This window comes from Erithacus rubecula, assembly GCF_903797595.1.
Source record: "Erithacus rubecula genome assembly, chromosome: 8".
NCBI classification, from domain to species: Eukaryota; Metazoa; Chordata; class Aves; order Passeriformes; family Muscicapidae; genus Erithacus; species Erithacus rubecula.
In genome coordinates, this window is record NC_136659.1 from 2,187,528 (window position 1) to 2,212,930 (window position 25,403).

At 47.7% G+C, this 25,403-nt stretch overlaps 2 protein-coding genes across 4 annotated transcripts in view; one reads left to right on the forward strand and one right to left on the reverse strand.

The window, feature by feature from the left end:
* LOC306804246 (maestro heat-like repeat-containing protein family member 7) overlaps positions 1-25,403 on the forward strand; it is a gene marked incomplete at its 3' end in the record, with an annotated part of 128,754 nt that overhangs the window by 42,403 nt on the left and 60,948 nt on the right. The gene's annotated exons all lie outside the window — the stretch shown is intronic.
* LOC306804306 (uncharacterized protein) overlaps positions 576-25,403 on the reverse strand; it is a 25,910-nt gene continuing 1,082 nt past the window's right edge. The window contains exons 1-4 of one of the 3 annotated variants that reach the window (XM_079310700.1): positions 14,243-14,539; positions 13,776-13,878; positions 1,538-1,594; positions 576-1,338 (exon numbers count right to left, since the gene is read on the reverse strand). In XM_079310700.1, coding sequence (XP_079166826.1) covers positions 1,277-1,338; positions 1,538-1,594; positions 13,776-13,878; positions 14,243-14,491 — 471 coding nt within the window. In that variant the 5' untranslated portion in view covers positions 14,492-14,539 and the 3' untranslated portion in view covers positions 576-1,276. Of the gene's footprint in view, positions 1,339-1,537; positions 1,595-13,775; positions 13,879-14,242; positions 14,540-25,403 lie in introns of those variants that run through there. The other 2 variants (XM_079310699.1, XR_013774841.1) reach the window with 2 other exon arrangements.

Consider the following 25,403-nt stretch of genomic DNA (forward strand, 5'->3'; position numbering starts at 1 on the left):
AGCAGCACAGATCCAGAGCCCTGGGACTCACAGGCCCCTCCTGCCATTCTCTTCCGTGCTGTGTTCTGTGCAGAGATGCAGAGGAACGAGGGCAGATCAGGCTGGAAGGGTCTCTGTGCTGAAGCTGCAGTTCCACAACACTGTGGAGTTCAAGGTCTTGCTTTGCAGCCTGAAGCCCCTGGATTTTAGAAGAGCCACCCTGAGTATGCTCTGAACCCAGCTGGGAGGGATTCCATGGCAAGCACTCATGCAGGGCAAAGGAGCTTGGAGGAATGCTGGCAGGTTTCAAGAATAGCTTCCTGAAAGCACAGCAAAGCTCCATCCCTGCACAGGGTCAGGAAGAGGGCAGAAGCAGAGAGCATCAGGGCTTCACAGAGAGCTTTGGGTGTTGCAGAGAGCAAATGAAGCAGCAGCACAGTGCCCGAGAGTCGGACGCGTGACCGTGCCAGTGTCCGGAGCGCTGCCAGGCAGTGCCGGGATCCTGGTGCGGTTCTGGTCCCCACAAGTGAGGAATGGCAGCCCCTGCCTCAGACCCAATCAGAAAGCCAAGCAAGAGGGACCAGTGGTTGCAAAACTGCCTCTGCTTCCTCTTTTGGGAAGCTCCAGAACAGGCAGGTGTCAGGAACAGGGCGGCTGCCCAGGAGCAGCTTATGGAGCTGGAGCCAGAGGCACCACAGAGCCCTCAGCAATCCAGCCAGGAACCCCCGGGCAGGAGGACACTGATGGCGGTTCCTGGCTGGGACAGGGGTCGTGGCCATCTCCAGGCACCGGTCTCGCAGGGATCCCCGCAGCTCCGGCCCCTGCCCACCCGCTCTGTCGGCAGCACAAAGGCTTCAGCACAACCACCAAAGGCCAAGGGGCTTCTGGCCATTTTCCCTGCAGCACTGCACGCCTGGGCAGCTTGCTGAGCACAAGCACCCTTCTCCCCCTCTTCTCCCCTGCCCTGCAGACCCTGGGCAGCAAATGAAAGATCCTGTGAGTCTGTCTATTCTAACACATCCTATATTTCTATACTAAACCAAAACAAAAAGAAGAAATGAACAATCTTGAAGAAAATCCCACTGGCGCAGGAGGTCCCAGCAGACAGAGCCTCCCAGATCAGCTCCTTGGAGATCTCCAGCAGCGCAGCCAGCCGAGGCCTGACAAACGGGGCCGTGTCCTCCATGCCCGGTGAAGATGATCTCGCAACCTCTGGAACATGGAGACGTGAGGCCGTTTTACTGCCTTGGGGATGTGCGAAGTTGGAATGGCACGGCTTCTGATGGCAAGTCTGGTGTCATCTGCCATATCTTCGAGGGCTGGAAGTGAAAGGAACACAGTCACAGTCAGATTCCAGATCTGCAGGGATGCGAGGAGATTCCAATGCCAGGGTGATCCCAGCCCACTGTAGCCATGGCCAGGAGAGAGCAGGGGCCACTGGGATCACCCGAAACTGCTGGCCAGGAGTCCCCCACGTGCCCCTGAAATCTCTGTGAGCTCTGGGGCAGGGATTGCAGCTCCTCCTGCCAGCAGCTGACAGCCCGCTGCCCTCACTCACCCTCACTGAGCACCTGCACCTCTTTCTTCTTCCCCCTCAGGTGCCGCTTGGCCATCCCTGGGATCACAGACCCTGTCACGGCTCTGCCCAGCGGCACAGCTCCCTGCCAGCGGCGCTGCCAGCCCTGTGGCCACTGGCCCTCATTGCCAGGCAGGGCTCAGCCCATCATAATTTCAGCCACGGGCTTAAGGCATGGGCAGGTCTTTTTACCATCTGCTCCCTGTCAGCCTCTGAAACTACCTGAGGCTGACATGCAGCAGAGCTCCTTGGAGAATAGTCTTAAAAGGCACAGGAAGGTCTCTCAGATGATGGGAGATCACAGAATCACAGAATGGTTTGGGTTGAAGGGGCCTTAAAGCCCATCCATTCTCACCCCCTTCCACTAGGCCAGGTTGCTCCATGCTCTGTCCAGCCTGGCCTGGGACACTTCCAGGGATCCAGGGGTAGCCACAGCTTCTCTGGGCACCCTGTGCCAGGGCCTGCCCACCCTCACAGGGAAGAATTTCTTTCCAACATCTGAACATTCTCTCTTTCTATCACTCTGTGCCTTTCAAAAATTCTCTCCATCTTCCAGCACCAGCCAGCCAATCACAATGACTGAATGTATCTTTGAACTTCAGGTTCTCCTTGTTGCAAACACACCTTGACACATCTTCTTCCTTCACAGAAAAGGTTCTTTGAACAACAGTTGGTTTGAATGCAGAGAAGAGACACTTTTTTAGGGGCATGTGTTATTTAAGAATATTTCATTAGAGCATTGCAGCAAATGGAGACCTCGTTGAAAATGAAAATACTCATAGGAAAGAGTGACTCCATATGAGTTTTAAGTTTCAAATTTCACAAAATGTTTTGCTGTAACATTTTTCAAGGGAAAAGTTCCAAGTTTAGAACTTGAAGTGGTTTTATTTAAAACAATGTTTCTTTCTTCTACTAATTTTCTTTTCCAAGATGAGCTGTTGAAGCTGAACTGAAATATAAGACATTTTTGTGTCCTCAACAGGTCCAATAAAATTCTTCACTCCTTTTTTTTTTTAGAGGTGTGATTTCTACCCCCTTTAGATTCCAAACAGAAAAAAGTTACAGCTCATCTTTTTCATTCTTGTTAAAAAAACCTCTTCCCCACCCTAACATAGTGAAGAAAAAAAAAAAAAAAGTGTCTTATTCTCCCAGATATAAAAAACCCAAAGAACAAGAGAGTGCTTCAGGCTTTCTGATTCAAGTGCACGACTCCTCCTGGAACAGTGGAACACCTTCAGCTTGGGGAGTGGAGTTTTAAGGCTAATAAGCAGCTGGTTTGGTTTACAGAAATGCTGCAGCATTCCCCCATGGCACCCATTTCCCAGGAAAACTCCTACAATCACTGGAAGACAGTCTCAAAGATTTCCCTGCAATGGCCATAAGGAGAGGCTTTAATCCCACGCCCAACGTAAGAACTTGGTGTGTGTCTGCTGCCAAGGCACTGATTCTTTTTCCTGCATATTTAGCTCCTGGGCAAAGCTACATTTCTAATCTGTATATAATGTTCAGCTTCATCTCTTGCAGTTTATGGACTTGAACACAAAGGCAATTCTCACTGCCACTGGAAGGAGTGAATCCCTTCCCCTCATTCCCTGGAAAAGGAAAAACAGTGTCTGCCAAGGCAGACACTCCAGCCTAACCTTCTTTTCACATAACATACGGAAAAAGCACCTCTAACTCCCTTGCAGTGATGAGATCAAGTCTTTGGAGACATGGCATTTATTTCTAGCTCTGACACAGATACCTGGTGTCAACCTGCAGGTGTTGAAGGCCTACCTCTGGCTGAACCAACTCTTTGAAATCTTATGACAGAGACCAAAAAAAAAAACTAATAAAAAAAAAAAAAAGAAGTATTTTGACTCCTTGTGCCTTAGGTGGTTAATGAAGACACACAATGCTCTAAGGCAGCTCAGATGTTGATAGAGCTGAGTCACCCCCTCTCTGTAACCTGAACACCCCAGACATGACTATAAAGACAGTAATAATCACCATTTTGGGGGACAAGGCCAACTTTTCCTCCATCAGTCACTACCCAGACTGTGACCTCACTGGGGGTTTAGTCCCTGCTGTGCTTTTTTAAAGACCTGAACAGCACAAATGAAAGCTGCCTCAATGCCTAGAGCCTCAAGCAGAGCCAATGGCAGCTACATTTTCCATGGAAAGCTTTAGCAGGAGGATGGGGAGCAGGGTGGAGCTAAGAATATCAATTACACAGTGACAAACTCCTGCCTGGCATTTCCTCCTCAAACCCTGAGCCAGCTGCAGCCACTCCTGCCAACCTTCAGCATCCTCAGCTGGCTCAAGGGGCTCTGTTCATATTGAAATACTAATTTGGTGGAGCAGATCCAGCCCCTGGGAATCTCTTTGAGGACAAGATGAGCCCAGTGGGATTTGGCATCTTAATGCCTATCCATTTCACTGGGTATTGAAACACCAACTCAAAGAATATGGGATAAATATCCTTGCATTACATCTAGGAAGATAAACAGGCAATAGAGAAACAGGCAATCCATATTTCATAGATATGGGGAAAGAAAGAGGAAGAGAACACCACTTTTACCATCCCAGCATATGGTAGAAATGGCAATCAATGCCTGTACCTTCATGATTAATGTTCCAGCAACAGGGTGGTTTGCATTCACCATTAAGAAAATCACTATCTTTGCCCTTCCAGGCACTGCTAATACCCCAAGAGCACAAAAGCTTTGGGTGTTGCCTGATACTCCCACCCAAACCAAGGTGGGAGTCCTTGGTCCTCCCAACCAAGCCATTTTAGTGTCCTACACCAGTCAGCACATGCTTTTAGGTGCTTAAAACAGTTCACACTGCAGGAAATCCCTGCCACTGGTTTAAAATTCAGAAGAAATATCTTCCCTGGCCTATTATGAAATACACATCCCATGAAAAGTGAGCAGAGTCCCTCTGGAAGCTCTCAGAGCTGAGAAAGCTTCTGAAGGCACCCACTTAGAAATTGAGACTGCTTCTTGTCCAGCTGCAAGATATTCCTACAGCAGATGGACTGGTAAATCCATTCTTTTCCTGCTGTCACCCGTGCTGGTGATGGCAGTGGCAGCAGGAATAGGGGAGAACAGGAGCCTGTGGATGCAGGCACACACATTTATTGCTCCAACTCAGCTCTCTGTCTTGTCAGAGAAGCCCTGGATTCTCTCATCTCCCTTTTGCACAGCAGCCTGCAGGACAGATGGAAAAGATTCTGGAGTAAAGGTGGGATCTGGTGTGAATAAGGGTGGAAGTATTTTGGCTGGGAATTGGTGGGTATGCAAAGGCGTGGGAGTTGTGATTCATGAAATGCTTCCCTCCCCCAGCAGTTTCCCACCTTGCAAGGAGCCAGTTGCTGGTGCTGGGAAGCAGGGACTCAGTGGCCAGGCATTTGGCAGGAATGTTCCTGGAGCAGGCTCCAAGGCTGGAGCTGCGTGTCAGCCAGAGCATCTCCTGAGAGCAGCTCTGATGGAGCATCACCAGGAACAAAACAACATTTCCTGAAACTACTGCAGGGGAAGACAGAAAATTCATCCAGCTCTTGATCCAAGAGGGCATAAAATGCACTAGCATTGTGTTTTCTCTCTACTTCCAAATACAATCCCCAATATGGATATGCTGTATGTCTCAAGGGGCAAATTCAGCAGTAGCCGTGCCTGGGAGATCACAACCAAAAAAACTGGAGTGCAAATTGAGCTGCAGCAGCACAGGATTTCTCTCTCCCTGACATCAGGGGCTCTTGTATCTGCACACCCACTCAGTCCAACACTGGGAATGATCTTTTCCAACCACACTGGTGCTTGTCCTCAGTTTCACTGATAGGGAATGCAAGGAAGATGCTCCATGTGCTCTGCACAGAGCCTAGATTTTAAACCATCTGCCTCAAATCCAGCCTAGGCACTTCCCTCTTGCACAGACAACCTGAGGATGAGCACATCAAAATTTTAATCAGACTCTCAGCAGTATCAAGCACCACTGAAATGTTTAAAATGTTTAAAATAACACTATGCAGTGTCAGCTTGAATTTTTTTTAAGGGGAAACTTGAAGACTAGGAAGAAAAAAACTCAGTTTCCTCATTAACTAAGGGAGTTAACCCATTAAGCATCAACAACTTTGCAGAGCAGAACATGAAGCAGTGAAACCAAACAGTTTGGATTGTGAATATGAACTACTGAGCATGATCTGAGATGTAATCAGATTTCAGAGTCTATGAAAAAATAGGTAAATCCTGAGTGAAAAGGTCTTGCATGCCTTTGGAAGGAAGTATGTATCTGCTGCTTTATAAAGAAACAAGATCTCTGCAAAAGTTCACATCCATAGACAAACACCAGTTCTCCATTCTCCTGAGCCACTGGCAAAGGGATGAACCTTCCATGCTCAAATTAATATTTCCACTCTCCCAGTCCAGCACACAAGCAGAAAGACTCATGGTCAAAACCAGAACCACTGTGGAAATTACAGCTCCTGCCATCATGAAATTATCTGGGAACCAACTGATCTTTGGCATTCCATTCTCCACTTTCTCCTGAGCTATGCAGGGCTGCTGTGGAGGCAATCTTCATTCTTATACTCTGGGAAAGAAAGTGCAAGAGCAACCCCAGCTGTCCTGAGCATAGGTGCTGCATTTTGGCTGTAGGAGCTGTGGAAAGGATAATGCAAATTGTGTAAAGGAGAAGCAGAAAGAGAGCTTTACTTAAAGAAACACCACAGTTATATAGGGTAGTTCGTGCAAAACAAAATAGGAGAGACTCTTGGTCCAAGAAGGCAACACCTCTTTGAAAATGCTTTCAGCAAAACAACACGTCTCTCATGAACCCTTCAGGTGTTTAATCATTGTTATAATTTCTATAATTTCTTATCCTTGAGCAGTCTGAGAAACCCAAGGCTTCAGGGTTGCTTTTTCCAGCAACACACAGGGCACTGCTCTCAGGAAATTATTATTAATGCAAGTGTGCTGACAAACCACTGGCCTTTGTGGGGATGGGTTCATGGAAAGGGCAGATGTGGAAGGAAATATTAATCTCTACAGGGTGGAAAGAGCAACAAAAATGTCCTGAGAGCAGGGAAGATCAAACAGGAGTGAAAGCACTCCTTCACTGCTTCTCCTTTTTTTTTTGCCTCCATTTGTAGTTGAGCTGCTAAAGAAAAGAGATCTCAGAAGAACCTGGGTTTTTTTCCTCACAACTACTAACAAAAGGGTTTGCTGGATAATGAAGTATTTATGTATAAAATGGAGTTAAAATAGCATTATGACCATGGGTGGCACAACTGCAGCAGATGGAACTTGAGGCTAGTTGAAAGAGGACAAAGAGGGTGAGGTGGAGTTCTCTCTTCTCTTCCCCTAGTGATGACATGGGAGATCTTCAAAAAGCAAACTCATTAACCTGATAGAAAACTAAAGCTCAGGTTGGATCTTGTGTGCCCTGGAAGGGCTGCTCACACATCTGAGGTGCTGTTCTGGCCTCTTCCTACAGCTTCTGGTTGCAGACAATAGAAAAAGCTAAAAAATAGCCATCAAAACAAGATTTGGAAGCTCCCTGGATTATATTTTTAAAATAGGATAAATAAAACAGTGTTTTTAGCTGAATATGCTCCCAGAATGGCTAAGTGATCCATTTTAGCTGTTATGGGAAGAATTTAGTTCAGTTCAGTCAACACACCAAACTTCAGCAGCCACCACTACCTGCTCCTCATGACTGTGAGCAAACCTGCTGGTCAAAAGCCAGCTCACAGTATATTGGTCCAGAAGAGGAACAGAAATAGAAGCATTAAATAAATGTCATTGCCCTGCCCTGTTGCCTGTGCTGTTGTGGCAGCACAGAAAGGCTCCAAGAAGTTTGTCAGTGAATTCATCAAAGTATCCATGAAATTGCTAGGACACAGCAGCACTCCTTGGCAATCAGCAAGGGGGGATAGCAGGTTTTATTCCTCTCTCCCCTGAAGCCACTGGGTAGATGACTGACACTAGATTGGTGGTGCAAGGTTCCCAGTTTCTCTTCAGATGGAGGGGTGGATCTTCCCACTGCTCCAGAAGCAATGCAGCCAGAGCCAAAGACCACACATTAATGGATTTTTCCACATGCTGAGACCCAAGAGCTTGAAGGAGCTCCTAGAAATAGAAAACTTCCTTCCCTGCCTTGGCAAACTTTGCTTGTTACTCTGCAGCAAGGTCCTGCCCACGTTTGTGAGGACACCTGAGGTCGTGAGTAAAAAACATCACTGCCTATTTCCAATTCCCTGAGGAAGGAAACAGTGTTCCAAGCAGATTTGTAACCAGAGTATCCCAAGATCCCTGTGACAATCCAGGGGAGAGTCCCTTCCCAAGGGGTTAAGGTGGGCAGAACACATTCAGGATATGAAGAACCTCACCAAAGCATTGCCACGCTCAGGGGATGCAGAATCTCTCTCTCCAAATTAGTGCCTCATGTTGTATGTTTTAAGTGGTAGCAGATGTTGGCAGTGAGCTCCAGACCTTTGTTTCCCAGATTCCCAGATAACTGCTGCTTTTGTGCAAGCCCTTCTCTAGCAATAACAATAATTGTCATTTATATAAAGTCTTTCATTTAGCAGTCCCAAAGCACTCAATAAATTTAACAAATCATTAATACTCAACAGATGCATTGTTTGCAAGTTTTAAAAGGCTGCATTCTTCTCCAGGATCCTCCACACTCCCACAAATGGCAGGTATCCTAATGACCATAATTACCATAATCACCATAATCATCTATCACTTTGCAGAGAAGCAGAATTAGGGGATGCCAGAGGCCACAGTACATTCTGCTAATAACAAAAAGATTTAAGCAGAGCTCCTGGCCTTTAACTTTGTTACCACTGTGAGCAGGAAATCACCCTGCCTCCAGAAATTTACACACACTGATAACTTCATCTCTCCAGAGCACTGAACTGAAAGGCAAGGATACATTCCCAGAGCACATGGAAAAGAAAGCCAAGTCCCATCCAAGCAACAAAAATTTTTTCTCTAGGACGCCTTAAGCTCACGAAAATTGAATTTAGTGGCCCAAGCAGGACACTGAGAGAGATGCAGCAGTCACCAAATAACCATAATCTTGCTTATACATCCCTCTGGATTCCCCCTAAAAAAAAACAATCCTAGAAGGTATTGCTTGAGAGGACAAGTCTTGCCACAACAACAGTGCCATCTCTTTACAGCACCCAGATCAGACACTCAATTAGACACACAACTGTGGCCTTACAGTATCCAAAGGAACCTGGAGGAAAGATGGAGAGAGACTATTCCCAAGAGCCTGGGGTGACAGAACAAAGAGAAATGGATTCAACCTGGCAGAAGACAGGTTGCACTCTCCCAAGTGACCTTCCCCCCTCGTACCACCCCCCAGCAAAACCACAGGAGCTGAGCATCCAAGCCTGGGGTGCACAAAACATGAGGAACAGGTTTTGGCTAAGGCACAACTCACACAGTTATCAACTGAGAGGGTGTGGACAAGCAGCAGTGATGACTTGAGCTGTGTCTAAGCCTCAGTGCAAAGCAAACTACTTATCTTCCTTTCTTAATCATAGAATATCTTGAGTTGGAAGGGACCCACAAGGATCATTGATCCAACTCCAGACAGAGCCTATTTAACTTCTGCATTTATTATGCTGCTGCTACCAAAGGCAGTTCGAGATCTGTCAGTCAACTTGAATTATATTGCATTTGTTCCTGTTTTAGGCAATATACAGAGGCATTTGCAGAAATCTCAGGTAGTTTGAGACCATGGCTCAATAGTCACAGTAATATAAACTGCAACTTAGCTGTGCATCTCAGTTCATAGCTGCAATAATTAGAGGCTCAAGGGGTTTTTTGTATAAAATTTATCTACTTGGAAAGAAGAGTGCACAAGGTCTAACACCACATCACAATCACTCTGTAACACACCATGCAATAAAATTCAGTGCTTAACTGTTGCACCTCGTGCTGGACACTGTGAGAATATTCCCACCCTCTCCAAAGCTTCCTTGCCTTCTGATTATCTGATCTACTTCTGCTGGTTTCTCACACTGTCCCTGAAGCAGGAATTAGAAGTGGGAACCATGGCTATTGGGAAGGGCCTTTTCTCCATTTTCTACCAAGCATACCTTGGATAACTGATCAGCAGCCAGCTGACAGCACAACCCAAGGGAGACATGGCCAAACTCTTCTCAGCTGAATGAAAATAACAGCAAATAAATAATTTGGACTGTATTTAGAAAGTCACAAGATCAGTGCTTGGCCCTGGCTAGGGGTGAGGAGAAGGCCCATCCAAGGTGACACCCAATTCTTTTCAGCTGAAATAAATTTAATTCCTACCAAGGGAGGGCAGGTTTCAGAAGCTCTAACAGGGAAAGCCTTCACTGGACAGGGACTGTGTGAATGCATAAGAGGGATGAGACTGGGGCCTGGTTTTTTTCATCATGCAGAAATGTAACAGCTTTTTATTCCCTTTCATGAGTCAGTGTTCCCAATGGAAAGAGCATACACATGGTGGCTTTGGCACTGCACACCTCTGCATTTCCTACCAGCCCCATCCTGCAATGAATCCAATGCATTTGGTTAACCTCTTCAAGGAGGGGTTTGTGCCAGCTGTGCTCTCCAGGAGCAGGAGGGGCAAGGCAGGGATGTGTCAGAGGCAGGATGAATGCACTCTCCTTGCACTCCCTGCAGCACAAACCACCCCTGCAAGGAAAACAAATGAGCACAGAAGGCAGTCGGGAAAGTGCTGAGAGAAAGGTCCCCTCCTGGCATGAGTCAAGCTCCAAAACAGTTCAAGGAGCTGCTCTGGCTTGCCATGGGTACAAACTGTCCAGCAGAACCTCTGACAGCTTTTCTCCCCACTGGCTCACTCCTCAAAATGCCACTGGGCTGACAGACACAAGGATGCCACAGGTGACCCTGCAAGACACAGGGGTTTCAGCAGGGCACGTCATGGTCCTTCAGTGTCACAAACACAGCAAAGTGTTTGAGATGAAAGTCTTTGAGAGATCCCTGCATTGCTAGACTCGGAGGGTTTCTGTTTTGGCCACAGAAACCCTCTGGGTTTCTCAGGGATGGCTGCAACACTGCCAAGGTGCTCAAGACCTAATTAAAACTTATAAAAAACCCAAAACAAGAATCAAAGGATCCAGCTCTAAACCCAGTCTCAAACTTAAGACAAGCCTTTGGTGAGTTAATGAACTTGCCAAGAGATCTCTGAGTCCACAGTGTCTTATCTTCCTTCTAATTCTAAGCTGCATTCCCAGGATCTTTAGGCTGAATCCATCTCCTCAGTCACCTCAGAGGGTCCAGAGTGCTTAGGTACACAAAACCATCACATATTACATGTGGGGAAAGTGCTCCATTTTATGGGAATTGTTATCATTTCCTTTTCTGACTGTCCCCAATCACATTCATGTTGTGAATACATTACCAAATATCATAGTTCACCCTCAAAGTCCCCATCTCTTTGCCTTTGTCTGCAACTCTTATTCCCTTTTATAGGCTTTAGTTAATTTGGATTGCCTGAATAAGCAATTTGCCAGGCCAAAACATTAAAATGAAAATGCTTTCAGTGCAATAACTTGGATTTCCCCAGATTATTCATCCTGCTGACTGGTTTTGCTGCTGTGGAGCTGACAACTCACACACTGTGGAGGCAAGGGCTGGTAACAGCTCCACCAACAAACACAAACAGCTGAACCTAATTGGTTTCACACATGAATGCTGAAGGATGCCAGATTCTTTAACAAATTCTACAGGGACAAGAAGCTGAGAGTTCTTTTGAGTTTTCCAGCTGAGCTGCATCTGTGACATACAAGAAAAGTCCTCCAGTAACTCTGAATAATACCTCTTTTGGAGTCAAAACTTTGGGGTTTGAGTCTACCCTCTCACTGCATGACTTCCTTGTGTGGGATACAACACAACCAGAGGAAAGTGCTCCTGGGGTGTGCTGTTAAGTTGATCAGACCAGACATGCTGGTATTTCTGGAGTTCAGCTTCCCACTTCATAATTTTGGTGTTATAAGTGGTAAATTTACTCATTTACTGGAATCTAAGTTCTGTACAATATGCCTAGAGACAGCGTGAAGTTTAGAGGTAGAGACAAAAGCAGCACTGCCTTCTTCCTCATGTAAAAGACACTGAAAAACAGAAATAAAATTGATATTAAGGTTAAAGAGATCCACTTTTAAAAACTTTTCCTTGCCTTTCTGCTGTTTCCTATGCTTTAGTTTTGTACTCATTGGTTTTCTGCAGAATTCCTTGTCACAGTTGTTCTCTTCCACTGGCCAGATGTGCACTCTAGAAGTTGTGCTGGATCTGAGATCCTTGTCCTCTCTGAAGTCACTGGAAGGTCTTCCATGCAGCACTGCAACAATATGACTTAAATCTTGCCTACAAGAAATAGGATTTGGTTTATATCCATACACATACCCACACGGCCCCTTATATTTACCTTGACTGAATTTTTTTTTTTTTAAAGTTGATTTTAAAAGGCTTTTAGCTAAGTTTTCCTGACTTTTATTAATGATAGCTTAGATGCCTGTAAAAAAAGGTCTGGAGTAAATCCATGCTTCCAACACATCGCACAAAAGTCTGGGAACTCTTAACCAGAGGAAAAATGACCAGCCTTCAGGATGACTCATTGTCGCTATTTTGCAAAGATGTTGGAAGAAACTGGGAAGCAAAGACTAATTAATGTACTTGCCACTCCTTTGCAGACTCCCATCTGCTCTGCCTCACTTTCTGAAGGCCTCAGCACACACAGAACCATCGCTCTGCCTGCAGACAAGGACTGGGGCCACTCTCAGGCCTCCTCTAGACTGTTTACAAAAGCAGGGAGTGACAGGACACAGGGAATGGCTTTCCACTGACAGAGGGCAGGGTTGGATTGGACATTGGGAAGAAATCCTTCCCTGTGAGGGGGAAGTGTTCCAGGTCAGGTTGGACAGGGCTGGGAGCTATATGGAATAGTGGAAGATGTCTCTGCCCATGGTAGGGGTGGAATGACATGGGCTTTGGGATCCCTTCCCACCCAAAGCATTCCAAGATTCCCATGAAATTCTTTCTAAATGGCTTTTTCTTGAGAGCGTAAGAACATTTTTGAAAATGCTGGAAAAATTCATGTTCTGTTAAAGAATACTTCATTAAAAGTTCTTCAGATACCAAGAAAGACCTGAAAATTGGGTAAGTGCAACTTACAGTAAAATACAGGCAAAGTGAAGAAGCCAAACAATTTATTGAGGGAAGGCAAAGCAAAGGGATGAGCTGGGAAGGAAAAAAGGTGATAGGCAGGTTCTGAAGGCTGGAGGGAGGGAGCTGTCAAATGGGACAGAGAGTGGTGGGGAAAAAAGAGGGATGGGCACAGTCTGAAGGCTGGAGAGAGGGAGCTGTCTACAAGCAGGGAGAGGGCCGAAGCCACAAGAGCTGTGACAATCATCAGCTCTGCCTGGAGCTCCAGCTGGTTTCTGGTCCCCAGGCGGTCTCCTCTTCTGTGGCACCTGGAGGTGTTAAAGGGACACTGCTTTGTCTGAGCCACCAGGTGAAGGTAGTTCTGCAGCTCTTTGCCTGAGTGCAAGTTGAGTTACTGGGCTTGCACGGGAAGGGCTGTTGTCCTTACTCAGCGCTTGAAGGGCTGGAAGAGAGAGGAACAGAGCCACGGTCAAAGCCCGGATCTGTGGGAATCCAAGGAGATCTTCCAGTCAGGGGCATTTCTCCCAGCTATTGGCATGGCCAAGAGGGGACCAACGGGATCAAGTTGCTGGTCATGAATCCCCCTGCCCGCATCCCAGAAATCTCTGTGAGCTCTGCCCACACCAGCCCTCGTTCACACAAGAAGCAAAACCCCTCCACAGGTGGGACAGGGATTGCAGCTCCTCCTGCCAGCCCCGCTGACAGCCCACAGCCCTCACTCACCCTCACTGAGCACATGCAGCTCTTCCTCCTTCCCCTTCATGAGTGCCCTGGCCGTCCCTGGGAACACAGACCCTGTCACGGCTCTGCCCAGCGGCACAGCTCCCTGCCAGCGGCGCTGCCAGCCCTGTGGCCACTGGCCCTCGTGGTCAGGCAGGGCTCAGCCCGGGCCCTTGCCGCACGCTGCCGCCCAAGGGCACGGCTGCGAGAGGGCGGCAGCAGCCCCGAGGGCAGCCGGGGCTCCGCGGCGCCGGGCCCGGATGGCAGAAGCTGCCGGGGCAGCAGGCGGGGCTGGGGCCGAGCTGTGGCGGGGCGGGGAGGGAGCCCGGGCTCACCCATGAACCTGACGGCCGCCGCTCGCAGGGGCTCCTGTAAGCTCCGCAGGTAGGGCAGGGCCTGGCGCAGGTGCTCGGCCGCTCGGCTCCTGTCCTCTGCCAGCTGCGGAGAGCGGCGGGAGCGAAGGGTCGGGGCGGGCTCTGGCCCTTTGGCAGGCGCTGCCCGCACCCGGGCCCGGCCTCCCCTGCCCGCACAGCCCTGAGGCGCGGCCAGCAGCCGCTGGCCGGGCTCTGCAGGGGCACAGGGCCGGCTGCTGCCCGGGGAGCCGCGGTGCCGGCCCGCCCCGCAGCCCCGCTGGGCCGGGGCTCCGAGGGCAGCCGGCTCGGGGGCGCAGGAGCCTGGAGAAGAGCCCGTGCGGCCCCTGCCTGCAGCGCTGGGCAGGGCCACAGCTGCCAAGCGCACACAGTGAGCGCCGCGCTCAGGGGGCTTCTCCAGCCTGAGCCTGGTGCTTCCAGGCCGTCCTTACCAGGCACTCGGCGAACTTCCACAGCTCCACTGTCTTCATGAGCTGCAGGAGATTCCTTCTCTTCAGGAACTTGGCTGCACAAATCAGTGTTTCCCGAGATGCCTGGAGAGCAGCAGAGATGCAGAGATGTCCCTGCAGTTCAGGGCACAGGGCCCGTGTCCCTGTGCCAAGGCCTGGAGGAGGCTGCAGCCCGCCAGGCACCAGGGCAGGTGGCAGCTGAGCCCCCACCAGGGGACACCGGCAGCCCATGAGTCCTCACCTCTGCCACGTCCGGATTCTTATCGTGGCAGTGGATGAACAGTGGGAACACGCTCTGCCACACGTGTTTCTTCGTGTCCCTGTGGGGTGATCTCGGGGCAGAGGAGGAACCCCAGACTGGGACAAGTCCCGACACCTGAAGTGCCATTATTCCATGAGGAAATTGGGTGGGGAACTGAAAGATTTTCAATTCCTGACATCCAGTATTCCATTGGGATGCTGTAATTGCGTGAAAATTTGGGAGTGGAACTGCAGGGTTCCAAATTCCCATTGCCCAGAATGCTGTAATTTCATGGTCTTAGTGGGAATTTGGGAGGGGGCTGGAGGATTCTGAATTCTTGACACTTGGAATGTTGCTATTGCTTGGGAAATGGGTGGAAGTTTGGGAAGCCTTATGGGGGATTCTAAATTCCTGACTCCCAGAATGCCATTGGGATTAGGGGAGTAGAACAAGATGACGCTCAATCCCTAAAACCAGGGAACTAGTTATTCCATGGGAATATGATTGGAATTTGAGAAGACTCTGGGGCACTCTTATTTCCTTACACCCGCGTGCCATTATTTCATGGGAAATTGGGAGGGCATCTGGAGAATTCTGAATTCCTAAGGTCCAGGATGCTGCAATTCCATGAGAATTGGGAGGGGAACGGGAGATGTCGAAACTTCCAGTGTCCAAACTCCTGTTATCTCATGGAAATTTGGGATGGACCGTGGACAGTTTGAAGTTCATGATGCCTGGAATCTGTCTTTTCCATGGGAATTTGGGAGTGGAACTAGAGGGTTCAAATTTTCCAAGGCCCAGAATTCTGTAATTCCACTAGCGTCTGGGAGTGGAACTGGAGGTTTCTCAATTCCTGACACCTGGAATGCTGTTATTCTTAAGGATTCTGGTGGGAACTTGGAGGGCCTACAGCGATTCTACACTCCCAAGACGTGGAAATGCCATTATTCAATGGGATATTGGGACTGCAACTGGAGGATTCTCAATTCCCCAGAGCCAGAATGCTGTTCGTCCATGGGGGTTTGGGTGCGGCGCTGGAGGGTTCCAAATACCCAATGCCTAGAATGCTGCAATTCCTGGTGTTTGTGGGAATTTGGGAAGGGAGCTGGAGGGTTCTCAATTCCTGACGGCTACAATGTGGCTCTTCCTTGGGAATTGGGTGCAATTTTGGGATGCTTTGTGGGGGATTCTAAATTCCCGACAAGCAGAATGGTTTTACTCCATGGAAGTTAAATTTGGATGATTCTCAATTCCTGATGCCTGGAATATCATTATTCCATGGGAATATGTTTGGAATTTGAGAAGACTCTGGGGAATTCTAATTTCCCAAGACCCGGATTTGGGTGCAGAGCTGGAGGATTCCAAATCCCTGACGCCCAGAATTCTGATATTCCCTGGGAATTTAGAAGGGGAACTGGAGGATTCCATATTCTCCATACCTGGAATGCCATTGTCCTCTGGGAATTTGTGTGGGGAGCTGCAGGTTTTCAAATTCCTGATGCCAGGAATGCTGTAATTCCACAATTTGAGAGGGAATCTGGGAGGGAAGCTAGAAGATTCAGAAGTTTATCTGCCAGGATTTCTGTTAATCCATGGGAATTAAAATTTGGAAAAACGGGAATGCTGGAATTCTATGGGAGTTTGGGAGTAGAACTGGAGGATTCTCAATTCCTGACACCTGGAATGCTGTTATTCTTTGGGATACTAGTGGGAATTTGGAGGGTGTAGGGGTGATTCTCAATTCCCGAATCCCAGAGTGCCAATATTCCATGGGAATATGATTGGAATTAGAGAAGGCGATGGGGGATTCTAAATTCCTGACACCAAGCATGCTTTTATTCCTTGGAAAACTGTGAGGGCATCTGAAGAATTCTAATTTCCTAATGCCCGGGATGCTGCAAATCCATGGGAATTAGAGGGTGGGGGAGGGGTTCCAAAATGTCAATGCCTGGACTGCTGTTATTCCATGGGAATTTCGGAGGGCACATGGAGAATTCCAATTTCATGATGCCTGGAATCCCATTTTTCCATGGGAGGGAAACTGGAGGGTTCAAAATTCACAACACACAGAATACCATTATTGCATGGGAATTTGGGAGTGGAATTGGAGCACTGAAAATTCCTGAAATCTTGAATGCTTTTATTGGATGGGAATTAGGGGGGAATTTGGTAGAGCATACGGAGTGCTAAATTCCTGTCACCCAGCATGCCATTATTCCATGTGAATTTGGGAGGGCAACTGAAATCCTCTCAATTCCTGATGTCTGGAATGCTGTTACTCCATGGAAATTTGGTTGCGGAGCTGGAAGATTCCAAATTCCTTGATACCCAGAATGCCATTATTCCAGTCGCAGTTTGGGTGGAGAACTGGAGGATTCCAAATCCCTGACTCAGAATTCTGTTACTCTCTGGGAATTTGGAAGTGGAAATTCCCAATGTCGTGGCAGATATAATTCCATGGGAATTCGGGAGGGGAACTAGATGATTCTACTTTCCCCCTGCCTGATACACTTTTATTCCATGGGCACTTGGGAGGACATATGGAATATATGACATTTCTGATGCCTGGAATGCCATTAATTCAAGGGAATTTGGGTTGGGAACTGGAGGATTCTTACTCCTTACACCGAGAATGTTGCTATTGTTTGGGAATTAGGTGAAATTTTAGGTTGCTTTATGGGGGGTTCTCAATTCCTGACACCCGGAATGCTGTTATTCCCTGGGGAATTGAATGCAGAGCTGGAGGATTCCAAATTTCTGATAGCCAGAATGGTGGTTTTACCTGAAAATTTGGAAATGCAACTGGAAGATTCCAAATGTCTGGCTCCTGGAATGCTGTAATTCCATAGTTTCGGTGAGAATCTGGGAGGGAAGCAGGAGGATTCAAAATTTCTCCCTGCCAGGATTTCCATTATTCCATGAGAATTTCTGAGTGGAACTGGAGAATTCTGGATTTGTATTGCCTGGGATGCAGGAATTCAGTGGGAATTTGGGAGGGGAAGAGGAGGATTTCAAATACCTATCTCTGGAAGAGCATCATTCCATGGGAAGATTTGTGAGGATCTGAAGGATTCTAAATTCCTGACACCGGGAATGCTGTTGCGAAAAACACGGTTCACTGGTTTGGGAGAATTAAAAGGTTTAATAAAAAGACAATAGGAGACATGCATAAAGCAAAGGGTTAAAACGGCCGGGTGCTTGGCGTGCTGCCAAGAGCACACCTCTGCTGCGGGAACACCCTTTTAAATGCATTTTACAATCCATCCATTAGTTACATATTCCTAGACCTTCATGCATAGTCAACTGTTTCTGGGAACTGTTTAGCATGGCCGCTCCTTGGGTCCGCCCTTTTAGAGCATGCGTGTTTCTTGGCTTGTGCTTTTATCCTGCTCCTTATCCCTTTTAATTTGGGTGGTGGTCCAGCTGGTGAGTGTTGATAATTGTCCTGTCAGCTGCAGGGTCCCCATCACGTGTTCACGGGCTGTTATCTTTGACTAAGCGGGTAGTTTAAGCAAACTATCTCTAAAAAACTTATGTCTGACTTTTACTATTAACCAAGACTATATCCATATAGAAATGCTATTTTAACATTATACATATAGCAATTATCCCAATACTTGCACAGAGCCAACAACATGTCGTGCATTTATAACAGCTGTAATTCCATAATTTCGTTAGGAATCTGGGAGAGAAGCAGGAGGATTCAAAATTCTCGCTGCCCGGATTGCTGTTCTTCCATGGGAATTTGTGAGGCAAACTGGCTTGTTCTAAATTCCCAAAACTAGGAATGACGCCATTCCATGGGAATATGGGAGTAGAAGAGGAGGATTCTCAATTCCTTACACCTGGAATGCTGATATTCCTTGGGGTTCTGTTGGGAATTTGGGAAGGGAGCTGGGGCATTCTAAATTCCTGAAACCTGGAATGCTTTTTTGCATTGGAAATATTGAGGGCAACTGGAGGGTTCTCAATTCCTGACACCCGGAAGGCTGGTTTTCCGTGGGGATTTGGGTGCTGCGCTGGAGGATTCCAAACACCCAAAGCCCAGAATTCCGTAATTTCATGGTCTTGGTGGGAATTTAAGTGGGTGACTGGAGGATTCTCAACTCCTGAAACCTGGAATGTTGCTATTCTTTGGGAATTGGATGGATGTTTGAGAAGCCTTATGGGGCATTCTAAATACCCGAAACTCGGAATGCCATTATTCCATGGGAATATTAGAGCGGAATTGGATGATTCCATGATATTCCATGGGAATATGATTGGAATCTGAGAAGACTATGGGGGATGATTCTAAATTCCTGACACCTGGCATGCCATTATTCCGTGAAAAATTGGGAGGACATCAAGAGAATTCTAAATTCCTAATGCCAGGGATGCTGCAATTCCATGGGAATTGGGGGGGGCGAACTGGAGGGGTCCAAAGTACCAGTGCCCGCACTGCCATTATTCCATGGGAATTTGGCATGGCACAAGGACGATTCAAAATTCAATCCCCCTCTTCCATGGGAATTTGGGAGTGGAAATGGAGGATTCTCAATTTTTGACACCTGGAACGCTGTTATTCCTTGGGGTTCTGGTGGAAATTTGGGAAGGGAACTGGGGCATTTGAAATTCCTGAAACCCGGAGTGCCACTATTCCATGGGAAATTGGGAGCGCAAGTGGAGAATTCTTAATTCCTAATGCCCAGGATGCTGAAATTCCATTGGAATTGGGACAGGTACTGGAGTTGTCCAGACTACCAAAGCTCAGACAAAATGCTGTTTTTCCGTGGGGATTTGCGTGTGGTGCTGGAAGATTCCAAATTCCTGACGCCTAGAATTCTGTTATTCTCTGGCAATTTTTATGGGAAACTGGAAAATTCTAGATTCCCAATACCCGGGATGCTGGAATTCCATGGGAATTTGTAGGAGAACGGGAAGATTCCAAATACTCCATGCCTGGAAAACCATCATTCCATGGGAAGTTTTGAGAGGATCCAGAGGACTCTAAATTCCTGACACCAGGAATACTGTAATTCCATAAGTTTGGAGGGAATCTGAGAGGGAAGCAGGATGATTCAAAATTCTCTCAGACTCAATTGCAGCTCTTCCATGGGAATTTGTGAGGGGAGCTGGATTGTTCTAAATTCCCCAAACTAGGAATGCCGTAATTCCATGGGAATTTGGGAGGGGAACAAGATGATTCTACTTTCCCCTGCCTGATACGCATTTATTCCATGGGCACTTGATAGGGCATATGGACAAGATTAAATTTCTGATGTCTGGAATGCCATTATTCCAAGGGAATTCGGGTTGGGAACTGGATTGTTCTAAATTCCCAATGCCCAGAATGCTACGATTCAATGGTCTTGGTGGGAATTTAAGAGGGTGGCTGGTGGATTCTCAAATCCTGACACCCAGAATGTTGCTATTCCTGGGAATTAGGTAGAAGTGCTGGAAGCCTTATGGGGGATTCTAAGTATCCGACACCTGGAATGCCATTATTCCATGGGAGTATGGGACTGCAATTGGATGATTCTCAATTCCTGATGTCTGTTACTCCATGGGAATTTCATTGAGGAGCTGGAAGATTGCAAATTCCTGATACCCAGAATGCCATTATTTGAGTTGCAGTTTGAGTGGGGAACTGGAGGATTCCAAATCCCTGACACCCAGAATTCTGTTATTCCCTGGGAATTTGGAAAGGGAACCGGCGATTTCTACATTCCCAATGTCATGGAAGCTGTAATTCCATGGGAATTCGGGAGGGGAACTAGATGATTCTACTTTACCTGTGCCTGAGATGCTTTTCTTCCATGGCTCTTTGGGACGGCATATGGACGATATGAAATTTCTGACACCTGGAATGCCATTGTTCCAAGAGAATTTGGGAGAGGAGCCTCCGGATTCTCAATTCCTTACACTTGCAATGTTGCTATTCTTGGGATTGTGTGGGATTTTGGGATGCTTTATGGGGGATTCTCAATTCCCGATGTTGCCTTTAGGAGCTGGAACAGAGATCACACAGAGTTAGGGGAAATAAATGGGTATTTATTGAAAGGCCTGCAAAGGCCACACCCGGGCAGTACAGTGCCTGAGCGTGGCCCCTGCCCTGCCTGAGTGGCTCCAAGATGGAAGTAAAAGAGGGCTTGGTCACATCATTTCACATTTTTATAGACTTCAGTCCATTTACATACAGCAGTCCACCATCCAATTAATAGTCTCAAATTGTAAGGTGTCCTCCTCCTCTTCTCCAGTCTGGCCTGCCCTCCTCTTCTCCCATTGTTTATACTTTTGGCCTGGAGTCTGAAGAAACTGTCCTTGAGTCCATAGCTGGTATCGGACTATTTTGCCTTTATCACCCTAAAGCACAATGGAAAGCATACCCAAGCAGAACAGAAAACTTGGACCTTAAGGCATCACCGACACTCGGAATGCTGCTAATCCCTGGGGATTGGAGTGCAGAGCTGGAGGATTCCAAATTCCTGACACCCAGATTTCTGTTTCTCCTTGGGAATTTGGCAGTGGAACTGGAGGGTTCTCTTCCTGACACCTGGAATGCTTTTATTCTTTGGGGTTCCTGTGGGAATTTTCAAAGGGAACTGGGGCATTCTACATTCCCCATACCCAGAATGCCATTATTGCTTGGGAAACTGGGAAGGCAGCTGATGGAGTCTTGATTCCTGACACCTGGAATGTTGCTATTCCTTGGGAAGTTTGGGAGGCCTTTTGGGGGATTCTAAATACTCGATACCTGGAATGCTATTATTTCATGGGAGTATGGATGTGGAATTGGATGATTCTCAATTCCTGAAGCCTGGAATGTAGTTATTCCATAGGAACAGGATTGGAAATTGAGCAGGCTATGGGTGATTCTAAATTCCTGACACCTGGCGTGCCATTAGTCCAAGGGCATTTGGGTGGGGGCTGGAGGATTCCAAATTCTTGATGCTGGGAATGCTGTAATTTCATAATTTCAGTGTGAATCTGGGAGTTGAACTTGTGGTTTCTAAATTCTCAGTGCTCCGAATGCCGTTATGCCATAGGAATTTGAGTTGGAAATTGCAGGGTTTGAAATTCTCAAGGCTCGGAATGCCATTTTTCCATGAGAATTTGAGGGGGTATTTGGAGGATTCTAAATTCCTGGCACATGGAATGTCATTATTCCTTGGGAATTTTGGAAGGAAACCAGAGGATTCCAAATTCCCCAAGCCTGGATAGCTGTTACTCCCTTGGAATTTGGGAGGGCGTATGGAGAATTCAAAATTCCTGACACCTGGAATGCTGTTATTCCATGGGAATTTGGTGGGAATTATGGAGTGTGTAAGGTAGGATTCCAAGTTCTCAATACTCAGAGTGTCATTAATCTATAGGAATATGAACAGGAAACTGGAGAATTCTCAATGCCTTACACGTGGAATGCTGTTATTCCATGGGGATTTGGGTGCAGTGATGAAATCTTCCAAATTCCTGATTCCTAGAATTCTATTGTTCCCTGGAAATTTTGAAAGGGAACTGGAGAATTCTAAATTCCCAATGCCCAGAATGCCATACTTCCATGGGATTTTGTGAGGGGAACTGGAGGATTCCAAATTTCCAATGCCTGGAAGGCTCTTATTCCATAGCAATTTGGGTGGGGAACTGTAGTATTGTAAATTTCAGAAACCTGGAATGCTGCTGTTCTGTAGCTGCCGGGGTTAGGGTGGTTCCAGCTCCCGGCCGCTACGGGAGACCGGACAGCTCCGAGAGCTCCCGAGGCAGAGTGCCAGCTACGAGCTAGCCAGGGACAGAGACTCCGGGACTTGCTGCAGAGGTTCCGAGGGCAGTTTATTTCTCCAGAGGGTTTCCACTAGCAAATCTGGTTGCATAGCATAGCAAGGGGTCGTTATAGGTTTCAAAGGGATGGATTCTAACCTGTAAAATTACGAGTTGAGAAACATTCCAATGACTTTAAGATTCTAGGTAAGAAAAAGACCAATCATCTAGTAAAGTTAAAAACCAATAGAAATCCTAAATGGTAACAGGGGTTTTGGCAGGGAGGGGGCACATCTCTCATGAAAGGTTCCTTTGTCTCAGGGCACAAAATGCCAAGGGACTTTTTCAGGCACCTTCGTATCATCCACACTGTTCCTTGGGAATTTGGTAATATTTTGGGTGGCCTTATTGGGTGTTGGGGGTTGAGTGTTTTTCTATTACTGTGTCAAATGGAAGAATTTTTCCCATTATCATGCCAATGGAGCTGGCCGGGTTACACCCAGGATCTTTGACGACTCACGGAGCTCAGAGGAAGACGCCCCGTCTCCAGCCATGCGGCCGAACGCAGGAGAACCAGACGGTCTGTGATCACCTGCCCTGCATCTCCCCGTTCCAGCCTCCTGCCTCTGCAGACACAGCTGATCACCCGGACACAAACGGTGAGCGAGGAGCCGCCGCTCCAGCCCGTTCCCACCCGAGACCGGCGTGGCCGCTGCCGCCCCCTCCCGCCTGTGCTCCCACCCGCCTCTCTGCGGCTGCCGGGCTTTGTTCCAGCTGCAGCACTGGGACCGAGCACAGAGAGAGGTGCTTGCAGCTAAAGAAAGGACTGGATCCGAGTTATCTGTTCTGTTTTGTTGGTAATTTTAACAACTGCTCTTGTTTCTGCTTGTACGGTTAGATATATTAGTAAAAGAGCTGTTATTCCTACCTCTTTAACCCTGCCTCAGAGTCTGTGATTCAAACAATTATAATACTTGGAGGGAGTGGAATTAAGGTCTCTATTTCAAAGGAAAACTTCTGCCTTTCTGTCCTTCAAACCAGGACAGATTTTGGTGCTCAGTGGGAGGCAGAGGGCACTGAGTGGAGAGTTAAGACAGGAGTAACAGCTCTCTTAAGTGGCAACATGTTGTCCTGTTCAATCTGGTTTGGGCTCCACGTGGCCCTTATTTGAATATGGACCCCCTCATCAAAGTTAATGTAGCTATTATCCTATTCATTTGGTGGATTGATTATGTCAGGAACTCATGTTTTTTAAATTTTTTCTGGGAAGTGGCCACATGGATCCAGAGCTATCCTACTCTAACCGTGTGTTTCTAGGGTTATTTCAATAATGGTACTTACTGTGAGGTAATGAATGCGAAGGAAATTTTCTCCCAACCCATCACCCAGTTATTTGAGGCTACCCCACCAGTTCTCAAGGATTTCAGATCTGCTTTAAATGCTAATGATATCAAACAGTGGCTGGTGATGCTGATATGCCTGTTCTGTTTAGCATTCAGAGACAAGGGAATATTGTCTTGGATAAAAAACCCTGATACCTATCCCAGGAAATAGAGGTGCTGCCCCAGAGTCTGCCACTGTCCCAGGATCTAGGGATGTTGCCCCAGAACATGACCCTGCCCAAGGGACTAGGGATGCTACCCCAGAGCCTGCCCCTGCCCCAGGGACGAGGGATGCTGCCCCAGAGCCTAATCCTGCCCAAGGGACTAGGGATGCTACCCCAGAGCCTGCCCCTGCCCCAGGGATGAGGGATGCTGCCCCAGATCCTAATCCTGCCCAAGCGACTAGGGATGCTACCCCAGAGCCTAACCCTGCCCAAGTGACGAGGGATGCTGCCCCAGAGTCTAACCCTACCCCACAGGCCACTGCAGAAATGAACCACCCAGAGTGGGTGGGGGCTCTAGTGAAAGATATAGGCCAGGTGTTGAAGGAGCAAAGCCAGATGTTGAAGGAGCACAGCCAGATGTTGAAGGAGGACAACCAGATGTTGAAGGAGCACTTTTCTCCAGCTGGTGAGAAACCCTCCCCCTGCCCTAAAGAGGGAGAGTCTAATGGTCCTGCATTGGAACCCATAGATGTTGTATCTGCCCAAGTTCCAGCTGAGCCATGGGCAGCCACAGCCAGCAGCAGTTGCCTCTGTGGAAACTACAAAATCGAAGATTAAAACACCTAGATAATGGGGATCAGCAAGGAAGGTCCTCACAACCAGCAAGGGATCCAGAGGTTGAGATCGTCACCGAGTCCCTCTCATACGACAGTCTCCATAACCTGTGTAAAGACATTGCACGGTGGGGCCATGAGCATTTTACAACTTGGTTACTCCTGGTCTGGGACCTTATGGGAACAGGAGTGCAACTGGGTGGAACTGAGGCCAGGAATTTGGGATCCTTGGCCTAGGATTCAGGTGTGGACCAGATATTCGTAAGGGAGCAAGGCCTCCTTTCCCTCTGGGACTGGCTTTTAATGAGTGTGAGAGAGAGGTTTGTCCACAGAGAGAGAATGCTGGAGCACCACTGTAGAATGTGCTCAAAGACCCTTGAGGAAGGGATCCAGCAGCTGAGAGAAGTGGCAGTATTAGAGGTACTCTTTGGGAGGGATGGACAGCATGACAATGACCCTGACAAGGTCAAGTGCACAGGGCAGATGTGGAATTTGGCAGCCCTGGGGCCATCTCAATATACCACCTACAAAGCAATGATTAATGCTGATAACCACCAAGAGACAGTGGGTTCTGCTGCCAACAAGCTCAGAAATTTTGAGAGTATGATGAATGGCCCAATGCATGCCAATGTGTCAGCCGTGGCCAGGTACCTCCAAGAGGTTCAAGATAGGCTGAGGGGATATGAGGGAGGAGATGAGGGAGGAGATAAGGGAGGAGATAAGGAAGATCAGTGCAGCACCAGTGTGAGTCACAGGCCCCAAATCGAGAACCCAACAACCCCCCCAGCTAAGGAGAGGGGGAACGCCCTGCAAGCTGACCTGTGGTTTTTCCTGCGAGACCATGGAGGAAGACATGGGGTAAATGGGCTAGGAAACCACTTCTGCTCTGGCAGCATGGTGCATAAGCTCAGGGAGGGAAATGCTAACCAAGGGAACTGCGCTGAAATGAAGGTAGCCTCACCCTTCCCACAAGCAAGATGGGGTATTAGACAAAAGAGGATGATC